The sequence below is a fragment of the Sabethes cyaneus genome, chromosome 2 (genome assembly GCF_943734655.1).
Source record: "Sabethes cyaneus chromosome 2, idSabCyanKW18_F2, whole genome shotgun sequence".
NCBI lineage: Eukaryota > Metazoa > Arthropoda > Insecta > Diptera > Culicidae > Sabethes > Sabethes cyaneus.
The window spans coordinates 36,416,167-36,433,934 of NC_071354.1; the positions used below are offsets into that span (position 1 = coordinate 36,416,167).

The 17,768-nt window shown below is 39.0% G+C and overlaps 1 protein-coding gene across 1 annotated transcript in view; it reads right to left on the reverse strand.

The window, feature by feature from the left end:
* Positions 1-9,943, reverse strand: part of LOC128735284 (synaptogenesis protein syg-2) — a 91,070-nt gene extending 81,127 nt beyond the window's left edge. Inside the window, exon 1 of the mRNA XM_053829775.1 lies at positions 9,796-9,943. Coding sequence (XP_053685750.1) covers positions 9,796-9,943 — 148 coding nt within the window. The remainder of the gene's footprint in view (positions 1-9,795) is intronic.
* Positions 9,944-17,768: the final 7,825 nt, after the last annotated feature.

Sequence of the window (17,768 nt, forward strand, 5' to 3'; positions counted from 1 at the left end):
GCTAAGTATGAGAAAATAATTTTTAAGGAAGTTTTAAGCACTCGATAGAGATAGAAATTTTATTTTTTCTACAAAGTTGCTTGTTTTTACAATTCTACAACTTTGCCGAAGAAACTATGTCTATATTTCCTAACACAAAAAAGTTATTTTTTTATTTTCATCATAGTAAGCGATGACTAACTCTTGACAGTTTTAGATTAAGGGGGATATTCATACGAACAAAAGTGCAGAAGACCATAAATGATAAAATGAAAACAAGAAACACTAGGAAAAATGTTCCACTTTTCGCCCTTTTGGACTACGGTGCAGGGGTGAGGGGTTTCCTTACAACATTATCGCTTTTGGCTCGTGAAGTTAAGGAAAAATAACGCTTAAATAAGCGATAACTTTGTAGGGAAAGGTCCTAGAGATTTGTAACCTTCTGCAAAAACATGTGTTTTGAGTCTTTCAATAATCGCCTAGAACCATATACTCTTGTAAAATGCAACCAACATACGCTAAATATGAAAAACTCATTTTTAAAGAATTTCTAAGGAAAATGCTCTATAGCTCTGCACTCGATAGAGATAGAAATGTCATTTCTTTAGCAAAATTGTTTTTCTTTATATTTTCTATAACTTTGCCAAAGAAACCATGTGTCTATCTACGAACACAAAAAAATTGACGCGTATCGAGCCTTTCGCGAACGCGAAACACATAAAACGTATGCATGCCGTACTCTCATTTGAGTGGTTGGGGACAAGTGGAACCCATACAAGTTTATAGTACTCGACTTACGTTTCAAGATGAAGAGCTGATTTCATAAATCCGCTTGCCCCATTTCACCCCATGGGCTCGTGAAGCAATGGAAATTTAAAGCTTAAATATGCGATAACTCAGCAAGTAAAGGTCCAAGAGATTTGCGGTCTCCTGCAAAAACGTGCATTTTGAGATCTTCGATAATTGCCTAGAACATTATATTCTTGTAAAATGCAACAAACAAAAGCTAAGTATGATAAACCAATTTTTTAAAGAAGTTTCAAGCACTCGATAAAGATAGAAATTTTATTTTACCTGCAAAGTTGCTTGTTTTTACGATTCTACAACTTTGCAGAAAAAACTATGTCACAAAAAAGTTATTTTTTTATTTTCATCATAGTAAGCGATGATTCACTTTTGACAGTTTTAGATTAAGGGGGATATTCATACGAACAAAAGTGCTGACGACCGTAAATGATAAAATGAAAACAAGAGACACTAGAAAAAAAGTTCCACTTTTCGCCCTTTCTAACTAATGTGCAGGGGTCTCAAACCATCATGAAATAAATTCATGCCTCTAAAATCCCCCACATGCCAAATTTGGTTCCACTTGCTTGATTAGTTCTCGAATTATGAGGAAATTTGTGTTTCATTTCTATGGCTGCCCCCCCCCCTCTTAGTGGGGGAGGGGTCTTTTACTATCATACGAACCTTCCTCGGCCCCAAAAACCCCTACATGCTTTTCACGCCGATCGGTTCAGTGATTTTAGATTCTATAAGGAACATACGGACAAACAGACAGACAGAAATCCATTTTTATAGGTATAGATTTGGGAACTTTGGTCAGCGCCGACAATAATACGAGTAAGGAGATTTAACGACGCACTCAAGCTGGAAATCGAAATTGGGCATGAAATCGGACTTAAAAGAGTATTTACAGTTTTTATTTGAATTTGAATTAAAAATTTTACTCGAAACTAAAATTAAATTAGACGTGCAATTGGACTTGAAATCGGACTTGAAGTTAAAACTGGACTTAAATTGGATTTAAATTGGGTTTGAAATTAGACTAGAAATTGGAATTTAAATTTTACTACAATTGGAATTGAATTAGACTTGAAATTAGCTTAGAATTAGACTTGGATTTGAAATGGAATGTTACATTGGACACTAAATAAGGCTGGAATATGAATATGGACACGAAATTAGCCGCGAAGTTTTGCTTGAAATTAGGATTGACATATTTCGGCTGACTGTCTCACAGGTTTTACTTCTGTTTCTTTTTTTTTCTCTTTTGCAGTCCCGATTTTCCACTTTTGTTCCATTTTTCCTTCTTTCATCTTCCGTTTTTCCTGTTTTTCTCTCGCTTTTCTGTTTTTCTGTCTCGCACTTTCTGTTTTATTGTTCCGTTTTTCTTAGACTCCTGTTAATTTTAGCTTACATTCAATTTTCCTCTTGTTTTTCATTCATTTTTTTGTAGTTTTTTTGTTTTTCATTTTTCCTCTTCCCGTATTCCTTTTTACGTTTGCAGTTTACGTCTTCTTTGAACTCTCCTTCTCATTTTTCGTCTTCGTTTCTTTCGTTGTTCCTCTTTTACATGCCGCATTTTTCTTCTTTTCTGTCACGTTTATTCTGTTATAGGCTTCCTTATTTCTCTTTGCTCTCTGGTTTTCCTTTTCAATCTCCCGTTGTCCGCTTTTTTCTTCACTTTTACATTTTTCTTTGGTCTATTTTTCGTTTCGTCTTTTTCTGTTACATTTTCCATTTTCTGTGATTTTTTCTCGCTTGTCTTGTACACTCAAGTCGCTTTTTACGCGAAGGATATGTCCCGCGTAAAAAAACCGCGTGAATTCCGAAATTCGCCTAAAAAACCGCGTAAATTCCGAAATTCGCATAAAAAAACCGCGTAAATTCCGAAATTTGCGTAAAAATAGTCGCTTAAAAACCGCGTAAAAAGCGACTTCAGCTTATTCCCTTTTGGTTTCTCTTGTTTTCAGCTCCGTTTTCCCTTTTACGTCCCATTTTTCGTCTTTTTTAGTCATGCTTTTCTTTTTGTGCTTCTCTTTTCTGTCCCGTTTTTCTTCTTTTTTGCTTTTTGTCCCGCTAACTCCTTATCTATTTTTTGTTTTCTATTCTGTTGTCGGTACCGTTTTTATCCCCTTATTATGTCCCGTTCTATTTTTCATTTTATCCCTTTTATCTTCCGTTTCCATTTTCTCTCCATGCTCCTTTTTTTCTGTTCTCGTTTCTCAATTTTTCTGCTCCAGTATTTTCTCCTTTTCTGTTTTCCTCCTTTTCTATACGGTTGTTTTCTTTTTTTCTGTCAAGTTTGTCCTCACTGTCGTTCTCATGTTCCTCGTTCCTTTCATTTTTTTCCTCTTCAGTTCTCTTCTCTCCGTATCTTCCACGTATCCACGTATCGTCTCTTCCACGTTTTTCTCTTTCCGTCCCGTTTCCCCGTACATTGCGTAACGATTTTTCCTTTATTTTTTTTCGTGCCAGTTTTTTTCTTTTTTTCTCTCGCGTTTTTCGTTTTGTTAAATACCGTTTATCCCATTTGAATCCAAGTTAGGCCCAGTAGTGAACAATACAGAAAGAGGTTGGGGGAAGAAAATGGGAGAAAAAGTGGAAATTGGTAAAAACGTAAATTGGTAAGTGGAAAACGGAAGTGAAAAGAAGGAAATACAAAAAATAAAATGAAGAAAATGAGGATAAACTGGAGAAAAACGGAACAAATAAGGAGATAAACTGGATAGAAAAGGAGAAACATAAAAGAACAGTGGTTTTGGAATTTAAAAAAGCTGGCAAAAATGTTAAAGCGGCTTCCTAGAGACTAGATTTCTTCTACAAAGTTCATTTAAATACTGTAGGGTTATCCCCAAATTTTAGATTAACTCTTCAATGCAAAGCTGACAACACTGCACTGTTAAGAAAAACGTTGTTATATACTGTATAAATGCTTTCCCGATATGCCAAAGTATTTTTACATTGTACAACCTGAGAATCACTGCTTCAAAAAAAAAAGTTATTTTGCTCTTAGTGTTGCATAAAAAATCAGGGATCGCTCGCTTTAAAACGCTGTATCTTGGGATCAGCAAAAATACCTCAGGGCGATAAGTGGTTCTTATGTAAAAAAATCTGCGAAACACGATGAAGTTGAAATTTTTGAGATCAAATTGTCTTCGTTGAGAGAAATATGTAAATTTAGTTTTCAAATTGATTTTAAATATGCTTGGCGGCAGTGATGCTCAAAAATTAAATATTTTTCGACTTTTTTGGGTAATTTCCTTTGAAAATGTGTAAATAGTGTCTTTCTAAAGCTAATACTTCCGGAGATATAAGCAAAGGAAAAAAAGAGGTTTTGACAAAAACGGGTGTTTTCCTTAAAAATTTCGAGTGCTCCTATGAATTGAAGGAAAGTCCGATCGGCACTAAATTTCGGATTTTTACTTCCTGACCGAAAACGAACAATCTGGCCGTGAAAGTCGATTATACGCGTCTCGGACACTTCGCGTGGAATGACCCTTAAATGTCTTGTTTAGTTTATCAGTAATGGCGAGTTGACGTTAAATTCGTCTATAGCACCATTATTACAAGAGGTAAAACAATACTTAGTTCAGCAAAACTATAGATTTTAATTAACTCTACAACTTTTCCATACACAACTTTTGAAAATTCTGCTTGGCTGAAGGCAAACTCTAAACGTCCGTGCAGCAGCGAATATAGTAAAATTGCTAAACATTTTCTTTCAAAACCTAATAAGAAAAACAATCACACATTTTAAATTGATTACGAAGCCATTGATTCTCAGAACATCAAATTCAGCCCAGGCATCTCTAAGAAAACTTTTCACTTTTCTTACTGTATGGCATTTTTCAACCAGCTGTTTTAACATTATTAAAGCTACGTAGATACAAAGACGCTAATCAGTGACTTGGCTTTAGTGGCACTTTATGAGACACAATGAATCACTCAATTCAGTTGTCCTCCACAACCAGCGCAGCGAGGTAAGAAACCGTAATTTTCAACCCAAAAACGGAATAACTGCTGACGAAAATAAATCATACATATGGTCGTCGCTCGACATAGATTCAAATGAGCAGAAGAGCTAAGACCTCACCGAGCACCGAGCGCTGCGCCCGAGCAAATCGACTCACTAATCTAACGGGCTAAATGGACAAACGGTCGTTAAAACATTATGCATTCAGTTGAATTTCGTTTTTTTCTATAAATAAGGAAAACCGGCGCCGCCTAATTTTGACACTTTCGGTCGCGTCGTAAACAGCCCCGAACGGACGGACTGACGGAAACGTTCACCGTGTACCTAACAAGAATTGCACAACCAAACCGAACCCGTAGATGTCTGTGTCCAAAATAAAAACTGGCCCCTCATGTGGGTCAGCAGAATCCGAGGGGAGGGGAAAAGCGATAACGTCATACCGACTGGTCGCGGCCGGCCATGGCAGGCCGTACCAGAAGAACAGCCAGAATGGTATCTGCTCAACTGGTGGAATATTGTTTATTGGTTTAATTAAGGTGATAGAACAATAATTTTGAAAAATATAGTTTTACATTACATTAGTAATTACATCCATTTTCAATAATTTACGTTACATTTTTTTATGTATACAAAAGTTTTAGGGCAGTGTGGCATTCATTATAGTTTCAATTACCCTTTCACTTGATTCAAATGAAAATAATAGGTAATAAATCACAAACAATTATGTAGGTATATTGTATTAACGTTTTATTACGTTATTACATAGCAATTTGAAATTAGATTGGTTGGTTCGTAACACTCGTTGTTAACATTCTATAGAAAATAGCTATAAAGAATTAGTCATTCAGTCATAGGAAATTACAGTAAAAATAGTTACGATTTCGTAGTTTCAAAGAAAACAATTACTTTCCGAATAGATTGGCAAACAATAAATAGCACAAGCTTTTATTTTCTGGGCAGGCAGTACCTATCCAAAGGCGCGACCCACGCTGGATTGGGCGGCCGACATTTATCGCTATAGTAGAAGCATTGACGAACACGTACCGCGGGGTAATTGCCTGTCCGTCCGTAGTCTGTTCCAAGTGTTTGGTTGGAAGTTTAATTTGGCTACGGTCAAATTATAACTGTTGCGAGCATAATCACCCATTGGAGGTGAAAATTTGGAATCAAACCTGAATTTAACTTGGACGCTTTCTTCAGCATACGTGCAGGCGTCGTTGCCGATCGATGATGGAATTGACTGTTATGACCGCCGGACAAACCATTGACGAATTAGGCATGCTTGGTTGGTTAAGAAGACCGATGGATGGTTGAAGATATCCGATTGGTGGATTGATTGATTGGTCAGTTACTGTAAGCCTATGGTTAGTGACGATTAAATCAGTTGGGTGGATTAGTGCTACTGAATCATCCTTTATAATGATATGATTAATTCATTTTAATGATGTAAAGTTTTCGTAGAATCATTTAATATCCATAATAAATACAAAAAAGCAACGAAACCAATCAAGGTTGAACTACTGCAATACGACCATCAAATTTAAAAAAAATCCTGAAAACTTGATTTTCTTGGGATACCGTATACGATAACCGTGCAGATTTCGAGAAAGATATTTTACATTATGAGAGACCGCTCGTTCAGAGCGATTGATGGGTAAAGTGGTACTATATTGAATGCTACTATTTTTTCTGCTACTATAATGAATGAAAATGAGTACTACCACTTTGTCATTTGTGGTAATTTGGAAATTTTTATATCAAAAAGTCTTGGGTTTATACCGTCTTTAGACATTATCCTTCTTTATCGACAGACTTCGCAGTCGGCTGTTAAAGTACAGGAAAATTACGGGGCCAGTGCAACGATCCTACTGACTTTATCTAGCAAGCACCACCTAGCCGAGATTCGAACATACGACGACTCGCTTGTTAGACCAGCATCGTATCTCGAAGCTAACTGGGTGTTTATTTTTATATCACTTTTTGCATAACTTTTTGTTAATTTTGTTTTGATTTTTGCAACTTGTATAATTTTTGTTCAGTATTCGTCGAATTTGATCGTTAATGATATTTTTATCACTATTGCATCTCTTTATTGTATCCCTATTGTGTTCTTTTTGTATTATTTTGGTATTATTTTTGTATCTTCTTCGTATGTTTATGTAATTTATTTAGCACCTCGATATCCTATGTTTATCATTTTGGTGCCAATTAATTATTCTACTGTAATTTTTGTGTCACTTTTGTCCCCTATTTATATATTATAGCTACAAAATGGGGAAGGCAACTGAGAAAAAGCGTCAAACATGCACTCAAAAAAATCGGCACGTCAAGTTTACGTGAAAGCATAGGTAATTCTCATCCATCACACTTTTCATTTAACATTCACGTGAATTATTGGTAACTCGCACTCATACTAACCAGTTTACGTGCGATCCCGGTAAATTTTATCAACTTTCCCATTAACAAGTACATGAAGTTCATGTAAGTTGCTGTACAGAAGTTTACATGATTTTTCACGTGGATGTGACGTGTCAATTTTTTTGAGTGTAGCTCTAGCCATCCCAAGTCGCTAACTAGCGCCTCCACGTTACCATACCCGGTAAAGAGTAGCTTAGCTAAGAGGTAAGTGACATCGGAAGGTATTAATTTCTTGAAATTGATAAGAACATACCATAGGGTAACCAACGTATTTTGGACCCCATCAGCAGCTGTACATAATTTAACAGTAAAATCAAATGAAAGTGTCCAGATGATATACAGCTACTGATGGGGTCTAAAATAGCATAAAAGTAATATTAGAATCCATATGATTCTAGTGATTCTTTCTGACGGGCTTGCTGACAGGAAAAGATTCACGAATGCGCTGCAAGTACTCACACGGTGTTCAAAATACCGTTATTAAAAAAATAAATAAAAAATAAAATTATTAAAATACCGTAAAAATAAAATAGACCATTTAAATGGAAAATGTCAATTGGTTTGTATTACCATCCTACACCTCTGAGCCAATTTTTAAAAAAATCGATCGACGAATTTTTGAGTTACGCCCTTTTGAAGTTTCAAAGGGCAGATTGCTCATATTAAGTTAATAAAAATCCTCAATAACACTTCCAAAATGAACGTTAATCACTGCCGGTATTGATATTTTATGCAACATATACCCATTGCCGATCATTTTAGAAGTTTTACGCTGTATTGGGACTAACCGGAGATGTTCCAGATGAAGTTATCGCTGTGGGAAATAGCCGGTATCGAATATGATAAAAGGCTTATCATGCGACACCTCAAATTACGCCAGAATTTGAAAACTAGATCACTGACAGTCAGATCAACTACCTAGCACCACTTTGATTATATCTGGACAAGTTCCAGGGACTTCCGAGAACACCCAGACAAGTGGCCAATTTCGTCCATGAACAAAAACCTATCGTGCGATACCCTAAATGACATATTTGGGGGACCCCGGGAACCCCTGCGAAGTCAATAACACAATGTGGTACATTTTTGATAATAAAGACATCTTATGAAATAGCCATTGTTGTTCTTGGTACTACTCAATTTGGCTTACTTGGCTCTATTTTAAAAGTTTTAGTGTGATTTAAGGTGTCGTATGATGAGTTTTTGTTCATGTTCGAAATTGGTCATTTCCTAGGGTTTTCCGGAGTCCCCCAAACATGTCCAGATATGACCAAACCTGGGCCTAGATAACAAATTTGGCTTTCTTTGATCTAGTTATTGAATTCTAGTATGGTTTGAGGTGCCGCATGATAAGTTTTTGTTCATGGGCAAAACTGGCATCTGGTCTGGGTGTTCCCGGAAGTCCCCGGAACTTGTCTATATATAACCAACGTGGTGCTAGGTAGTTGATCTGACTGTCAGTGATCTTGTTTTTAAATTCGGGTGTAACTTGAGGTGTCGCATGATGAGTATTTGTTCATGTTCTTCATGTATTTCTGAGTTAATTTTTATGTCATTTTTATGCCTTTTTGAGATTTTATTGCTTTACGTATACGTATTTCTTTTGCTTTCTTGTTTTCATTATTGTGTTATTTTTGAGTTATCATTGTGTATTTGTGTATCTGAAATGTGTAGAGCACTTTTCAGAGGGTATTTTTTGAACTGGTAGTTAAAAACGTGGTTTGTGATGCGTACTTCGTCCTTTTTATGTTGTTTTTGGTACTTACGGCACTAAAAAATGGCGTAACTCAAATTTCCACCGCAGGAGGATTTTAAAAATTTCACCAGAGATGCAGTACAACCTTACAAATCGACTGGTGGATTCCAATTTCATGGAGCATTTTTTAACGGTCTGTGGGAGCACCGTGATACGGACGTTAGGCGTAATGGACAGTAAGCATAATACACTATTAGTGTAATGGACGTGCGGAAAGCATAATGTATGGCATGCATAACGGATCGTTAGCTTGTAATCGACTATCTTTAAAAATGCATTGCATATAGGGTGAGTCGGATTACACAAATGGCCGAAACTCTCTCTTACTTTAGTTTAATGGCTGACAATCCATATTAGCGGGTCCAAGCCGAATGTATTAGTGATTTCCAGGCTTCTCGATTTTGGGCTGCCAGTCTCCAGTCACACTGCACTCCTGATACGCGTGAATCTTCCTCGATCGCACACACCCATCGAGTGCGTGGTCTCCCTCGAAGCCGACGACTTCGCTCAGGTTCTCTGCTGAACACTATTTTCGCTGGCCTTACTTCCGACATTCGGGCTACATGTCCAGTTCACTGTAATCGCTGGCGCCTGATCAGCTTCACAATGTCATCATATTCATACACCTCGTACAACTCGTGGTTCATACGTCTACGCCATGCGCCGTTTTCCATCTTGCCACCAAGTATTGACCGCAAGATTTTTCGTTCAAATACACCTAGTATACCCCGACCTGCTTCTCTCAACGTCCATGACTTATGACCGTAGAGGGCCACCGGCAATACTAACGTTTTGTACTTAGCTAATTTTGTACGCGTCCGTAAACTCCGTGACTGTAGTTGGCTACGGAGTGCGTATAAAGCCCTATTTGCAGAAGCAATACGTCTCTTCTCATCTCGAGTGACGTCATTTTCGTATGTTATCTGGGTTCCCAGGCATGTGAATTCGTCGACAACCTCGTATCGTTCCACATCTATTTCCACCTCAGATCCAATATCATTCAGACTTCCACGCACTCTGCCAGCAACCATGTAGGGTACGGAAGGGTATTTTCAGCAGGCTTCTGAATTCAGCCTATTCGCCATTTCTTTCGCCAATAAAAATACTTTACCGACATATAATTTTAATATGTTATAACTATTTTCTCAAGACTGTAAGTAAGGAGGGACTTTTCCCGCCACCAACACCATACAGTGTAGAAGAGAGGGATAATGCCGACGGACGGTCTGCTAGTCTCTAACGATGATCTAGTAGCAATGGCTAGACGGCTAAAAATCATGGAAGTGCGCGGTCCGGATGAAATCTCTAACGTGGCCTAGAAGGCTGTTCAGGACAGTGCTGCAAAAATGCCTAGAAGATGGTCACTTCTCGGATCAATGGAAGATCCAGAAGCTAGTGTTAGTACCGAAGCCAGGAAAGCCTGTGGGAGATCGGGCGTCATAAATGCCGATATGTTTGCTGGATACATGCCGAAAACTCCTGAAGAGGATTATCCTGAACAGACTGACGACAGACAGACGTGCAGTTCGGATTCCGGAAAGGGAAGTCCACAGTGGATGCTATCCGCACAGTAGTTGAGTGAGTTGTCCGAGAAGTCGTCCAAACAGAAACGAAGAGGAGATCGTTTTTGCGCCGTTGTAACGATCGACATAAAAACGCATTCAACAGTGCTGGAAGGGCATTACCTTAGGATCAGGGCCCGAAAACGTCACCTTCAATTGCATAGCGTTACTCAACAATGAAGTAGTAAAGCTTCTGTTTCAACAGAAGCAGCACCGCTTCAGTTTCAAACTGGCTCCAGGTTTCACTTCATCATGACTATCGGTTTCAACTTTTCATTTGTATTTTTCTATCAAATATTCAGAAGAAGGCCAGCAACTTTGAATGAAAATGAATTGAATTTGAGTAACATTTCCTACTATGCAACTCATTTAAAAGTTAACCTAGTCAATGTCGACAAATCGTGCCTGACTTTCTGCCGTCGTCAATTGAAACAGCCACCAACTTCAACTGAAGCTTGCTTGAAACGTTCTGTTCAACAAATGAAGCAAGTCACTTCATGTATGAAGCGAAGGTAAGAGAAAGTCAGTTTCATTTATTTGTTTCGACGATGTCGGGCCCTGCTCAGGATGTTACATCCGGAATCGGGTGCTTGAGGCACTAGACGATGAACACAGAACAGAAATGGAAGTTATAATCCATACCGGTACATGCTACTTTTTACAGATACTGGCGAACCTTGCGGTGGCGAGTCACTTTTTTCCAAGAAAACACCCGAATGCTTACGAATGCACACGAAAGCATGTGAAAGCTGCTATGCGATAGGCAGCGAGCGTTCTGCTTATATTGCTGTTATTCGCTTCTATAAGAAAATATTCCCAAAGAAAAATAAAAGCAAAGAAGACTCTGTTACCCGTTTTGATCGCCAAATCGTTCGGACTTCAACTTCTGTTCTGTGCGATGAATATTACGTCGGGAGTTCCGCAAGGCTCCATCCTCGGATCTACGCTTTGGAACGGCCGAGCGGCGCAATCGCTGAAAGAGGTTGATGTGCTGGTGACAGAGGCGGTTGGGAAGATCGGGAATTGGCTACAGGAGACACTACACCATTGAAGAGCATATCATTGCTTTAAGGTGAAGGTCGTCAGAGTCCAGTTGCTTTTTTATTGATTTCAGTACTTGTTGCCACTATCGTTTTGTTGAGAGCAGAGTTACTAGTAGTAGGTAATAATCTGTTATGAACCATTATGAAACGTAGAACCGCGTATCTATTTTTGCTGTTGAACTAGATCCGACAGTAATTCTATCACATAAAATGTTCTTTACGGTGAATTTTATTATCAGTGAATTTTATAAGTATATTATCGACACTCTACGTGCTTTAATTTAAAAGCGAAAATAATTGGTCAATTTCATGCTCAAATGTTTACGTTAGCATCACTCCATATAAACGTCCGTTTCCTTGGCAACGTACAACAACGACGGTCGCGGATTCGGAATTTCAATCGAAACGAAGTGAAGTTTTTCCTATCAATTCAAGTGAACAATTTTGGGTAAAATGATTATAATATCTCTCTAAAGAACTGTTCGGGTAGTAAATTAAAATTTTCTGTGCCTCAAGTTAAGTTTCGCGAGTGATTTGACGGTTGAAACGGCTGAAAAAAATTAATGAAAAACCGCCGGCGAAAAAGTGAAAGTATAGTGATGAATATGAATTGGTCACTAATCTCAGTATTTAGTGTAATTAATGACCAAAAAAGTACCTATAGAATGCTATGTTTAGTGCTTCGAGTTGCAAGATCTTATTACGGCTAGCAGGTTAGTTGAACTAATACTATATTTTTGTGAAGGTTTCCCGAGTCTATGGGAGCATGTTGGTACACTGAAGAAGGGAAGGGAAGGGTGATTCGGTGCCATGCTGACTGCCATAAATGGACTCTGACGACCTTGTCGTTAACGCGTGCTGTCAAGCATCTAGGAGTAATGATAGATAACCGGCTGAACTAGAACAGCCATATCGATTACGCCTGCGAGAAGGCTATCATTGCGGAAGCCAGAATCATGCCGAATAGCAACGGGCCTAGTACCTAATAGCAAGCAGCCCACGCATCATATTTTCGTGGATTTCAGTTGAACACAAACAGCTATGGCAGATAATGCACGAGTACGGTTTTCCGTACAAACTAACACAGCTGATCAAAGCTACCCTGGAGCGAGTGATGCGCTACGTGCGCGTTTCGGGGACACACTCGAGTCCTTACGAATCGCGCAGAGGGTTGCGGCAAGGGGATGGACTGTCCTGTATGTTATCCAATATCGCTATTGAAGGTGTGATCTGGCGAGCGGGCATCGAAATGAGAGGAACAATCTTCAGCAAGAGTAGCCAACTCCTAGCCTTCGCATACGACCTCGACATCGTTACTAGAAACTTTGGGACGGCGGAGGCAATCTACGCCAGACTAAAAATGGAGGCTAGGAGGATAGGATTACAAATCAACGCGTCGAAAACCAAATATATGGTAGGAAGAGGCTCCAGAGAAAGCAACGTTTGCCTTCCACGGACAGTGACTGTAACTGGAAGTGGTTGATGAATTCGTATATTTGGGATCTCTGGTCACCGCCGACAATAGTACGAGTAAGGAGATTCAACGACGCATTCAAGCTGGAAATGGAGTCTACTTTTTCTTCCGCAAGACGCTTCGATCAAGGAGCATACGCCGCCGCATAAAGCTTACGATGTACAAAACGCTGGTCAGACCGGTAGTTCTCTACGGACTTAAGAAAGTAACCTTGCTGGACGATTGTGCAGTGAAATGCGTTCTCTTCAAGAATCTCGCCGGTACCAGGAATAGGAAGGTCCAACGTGCTAGATGGCTCGACCAGGCAAAAGCCGACTTGCGTGTTTCGCGGCGCGCCTAGAATTGGCGACGAGAAGCCCAGGACCGAGTACAACGGAGAGGAATTCTTGATACGACAAGAGCCACCCCGGCTCTCGGCTGGTAAAGTAAAGTACACCATCACGCCGTGAGAGATTGCCGGTCAATTCGTTAAGGTCACAATCACAATAGAATATAGCGTAATAGCGTAGTAATGTCTCACTCACAACTTGATAACATTAAGCGCAGCCAAGCAACTGACGTTCTGGTAATACACAGAAGGCACACGATCGGCCGCAAGCGTTCTAGCAGTAAGCACACCAGGCTGCGTCGTGACACTGCTTGTCGGCGTGGAAGGTGGAGAAGGTCATTGATTTTATTGACCATGTAATACCTCATTGGGGCACAGTCTTATAACAATCTAGCTCAACTTGTTCAATGGGTATGAGTAATTCGTAAACTATGTAGAGCAGTCGGGGTCAGCTATCAAAAGACAATCTTCTGACATACACAAAAAAATAAAAGTTTATGAATTCGGTGCACTCTGGTGATTCTCTCTCTGGCGACCAGTCTTGAAATAATATTCTGAATCCTCTTATTATTGGTTTTACAGAAAATGGTTGGTTACAGGAATCACAACCTAATTATGTCCGTGGAGCCAATTTGGCTGAAAATTTACGACAAATTATTCTACATCTAATAGATTTAAATCGGCCATGTCGGTTATAATTTCTAAAATGCAACCTAAACTGTATTAAAATACCAAACGTGGGCACGTGGTCATTGATCGCGGCCAGCGGGCGCGTGCGTTCATGCGTAACTAGCGTAGGTACCTCTACAGTCATTGTCATTTGCAGAGTTGTCGGCCTGGTATGTGACGGTGACCGCTACCGTGTCCGTGTCGTATCGTGGCGGTGCGGTGCCCGGTGCACACACTCGAAAGGGGGAAACTCATCGGGTGACACACCCTGTCTTAGGCCCGGTGCGGTGGACGCATTGCTGCAGTAGTCGGTAGGTACATAAGTTGCAGCGCATAGGTAATAACAATTTGTTTGCATGCTCATCGGCTCGAGGGAGTTTCAACAAGCTCAAACGACGAGGAGCGGTCGGGTCGAGCAAGGTCCGGCTGGAACCGGACGGGGGACAGTATTTGATTAATGTGTTTCCACCGATGAATTCATCGGCCGTCCGTCGTGCGGTTAAGGACGATCCAAAACCACCAACATATCAGCATCGGTATTATATTTTATGTTTGTATCATCGGCTGAGCCGACGAATGATTCAGTTTGGTGGTGAAACTTTTTTCAAGGATCAATGGTTGTGATATCATCCAGGTGACGATTCGGGTGACACCGATGGGAGATATGATGGATGAGTCATAAAACAATGAATGAGATAATTTTAGTTATGAGTGTGGTTTTCGTATAATTTACCTGGAGCTGAAAAAAGCGAATTGCGAATTTTGAGAGGTGACAGCACCATTGAGTGGTTCAATACACACATTAGGAATAGTTTGTCAAGCACAAATATTCGAATATTTTTGGCGAGAGAGTACCTACAAAGCTAGTGTAAACACAATCCGTGATGGAAACGCATTAGAAATGTTTTCTTATTTGTTCCTTTGCCAAAAGTGATAATTTAGCCGATAGGTAATGGTTTTAGTTTTAAGAATTTACAAAGAGATCCGTTTGAAATGAGTAAGCGATTAGACCTACCATTCAAATCCGGGGGTAATCACATCGTTTGGATATGTTGAATACGTACTTGGGCATAAATGATACCGAGAATCATTTGAATGAACAGATTGCAATAGAACTGGTTAGCCATACTGGCAGCAGTAGCTGGCTAAACGAAAACACTCCTTCGATCATTTTACTCGGCTCTCACATAATCAATTATTGTACGTTCCTCTTTCCCTGCAGCTTTCCAGCCAGCCAGCCGGCTGGGGTACGAAGCGAAACAAATGGGGAATTGATGCTACCATTTAAAGAAGCAGCATAAAACTAATTGAATATCAATTCATTCATGTCTTTTTTGAATTGACGATCCTCACTTACTGTATACTGTAGTTTCATGCGGACAGCCTGTGCGCGCTGAAGATTTACGCGCGCGTCATCCTCCTCTTCCATCGAAAAAGCAACTTTTTGAAGTAGGTACCAACCACCATCATCATCATCATCATCGTCATCATCATCATGATGTGTATGATGAGTACGTACGTACAGTTGAAGGTTAACTTTGACGGCACATCGTACATCTCTTCCGGCGTCTCTTTCATGAGAATATTATCCAAGCAGCCTGTAGTATCGTAACCATCGCAATACTATTAGCGTCGTAACCATCGCAATATTAGCAGCATGGTATCTATCGCAACATTGTTATATTATACAAACTGAAAATATATCTCATCAGTATATCAGAGGCCGACCGACACAGAAGCAAGAGTATTTCGTTCCTGTGATCCTTTGCTCCCTGTGTCCTATACTACATTGGCGACGAGGAATAAAATGGAAAAATCATTGGGTAAGAAAAAAAAACAAGTATTTTACCTTATTGAAAAAAAAAATATAAATTAAAATACAGTAGAAAAAGTAATGAAATAGATCAGACACTTAAATGTGGTATTTGATTTGACTGATTCTATTCTGCTAAGAGCAGGTTGAGGAAGAAAATGGACTGATTCTATTCTGCTTAGAGCAGGGCTGAAAAATGAAAAAAAAAATTAGAAATAGATCAGATGCTTAAATGCAGAAAGGAAAAAGGAAATTTGAGGGATTCCAAAAATAAAAAAAAAAAATCCGGTTTAAAAGAGAAAAATGGTTGGAAATTGGATTGAACCTTTTGTTAGAAAGGAAAATTGTACATTTGAATGGAGTAAGTGGTTGCGATCATTTCAAACTATGATACGTGCAAGTAGAATCAACGACGAAGAATGGAAGAAAGATTTGTTACTTCACTACGCTGGACCTGATGTACAACAGTTGTTTGAGGCACTGCCAGACGTACCTGCAAGTCATTTACGAGGGCCGTTAGTAAATGTGGAAAACTACACCCCAAACATGACAAGTTACGAAGAGGCCATCGCGAAACTCAACATGTTTTTTCTTCCGAAAGGGAATTCAACCTATGATCGACATTTGCTACGACAAATGAAGCAGAAATCTGGCGAAAACGTCGATTCCTTTGCCATTCGACTTCGCTTGCAGGCTGAACGATGTGGATTTGGTGGCAAGATCGAAGAAAATGTTAAGGATCAAATTATACAGATTTGTGAGTCAGCTATTTTGCGCAGAGAGTTTCTCAAGAAAGGAGACATCAATCTTGAAAAAACTCTACGGGTGGCAAAGGCTTTTGAAACTGTCGCTTTGCAGGAGAAATCTTTCGTAACGGAATTAATTGACAACAAACCAAATGGGGCGATCGACGAAGTTAATAAAATTGAAGTATCAACGAATCGACAACAATCGAATAATCAATTTGTTTCTACAACACGTGCGGAATGCCACCGGTGTGGATTTTTTTTAAATTTTCATTATAGTAAGCAATGACTAACTTTTGACAGTTTTAGATTAAGGGGGATATTTATACGAACAAAAGTGCTGAAAACCATAAATGATAAAATGAAAGCAAAAGACACTAGGAAAAAAGTTCCGCTTTTTGCCATTTTGGACCACTGTGCACCGTGTGAGTATGTAGTAACTATTCTGTGAGTAATCGCATACTCAATGCTCCACTACCCATACAGTAGCTGTGCTGTCTTTTCACTATTTTTGAAAGTTAAATGTTAAGTCACTTCTTACGCGATTTAGATTAGATATTTTCGATTAATTTAATACAGTGCAACTTATCGACTTAATTCCATTCGCATTTTACGTTTTAGACCAAAATTAATCATTCATGAGTTTTTCCAAAAATTAACAAATTTTGTTGTAACACAGAACATTTTAAAATATTTTTTTCATGAATATTAAAGTGTATAATTGGTCACTTTTCACATGGATTCACAGAAAACCTAAAACGTTTTCCATAAAAAGTGACTCCCGTGTAAATCACTAGACTGCGGTAACATAAAACAATTCTTTAAAGTCGGCATGTTTCAAAGTGTTGCGATATTTTCCCGCTAGCTCATGTGTGGTAGTCAACAGCTAATAAATCAACCCTGAAGAGTTCATTCAGCGTCTAAATGACATGCCGATGAATGCCTACAACATATGTAGGTACCTTTTGTTGACACTGCATCTCCGATAGTTATGCTTGGCTACTGTAAACTTTTATCAAGTTTTTCAAAACAGATTCCATTCGAATTATAGTATTTTAGTTTAAACGAAAGCAGTCGTTAAACTGCATAATTAGAATAAGTTAAGTACATGTAGAAATTGTTTTGCGTGTTATAAAATAAGTTCCAGCAGGAGAAATCTTTCGTAACGGAATTAATTGACAACAAACCAAATGGGGCGATCGACGAAGTTAATAAAATTGA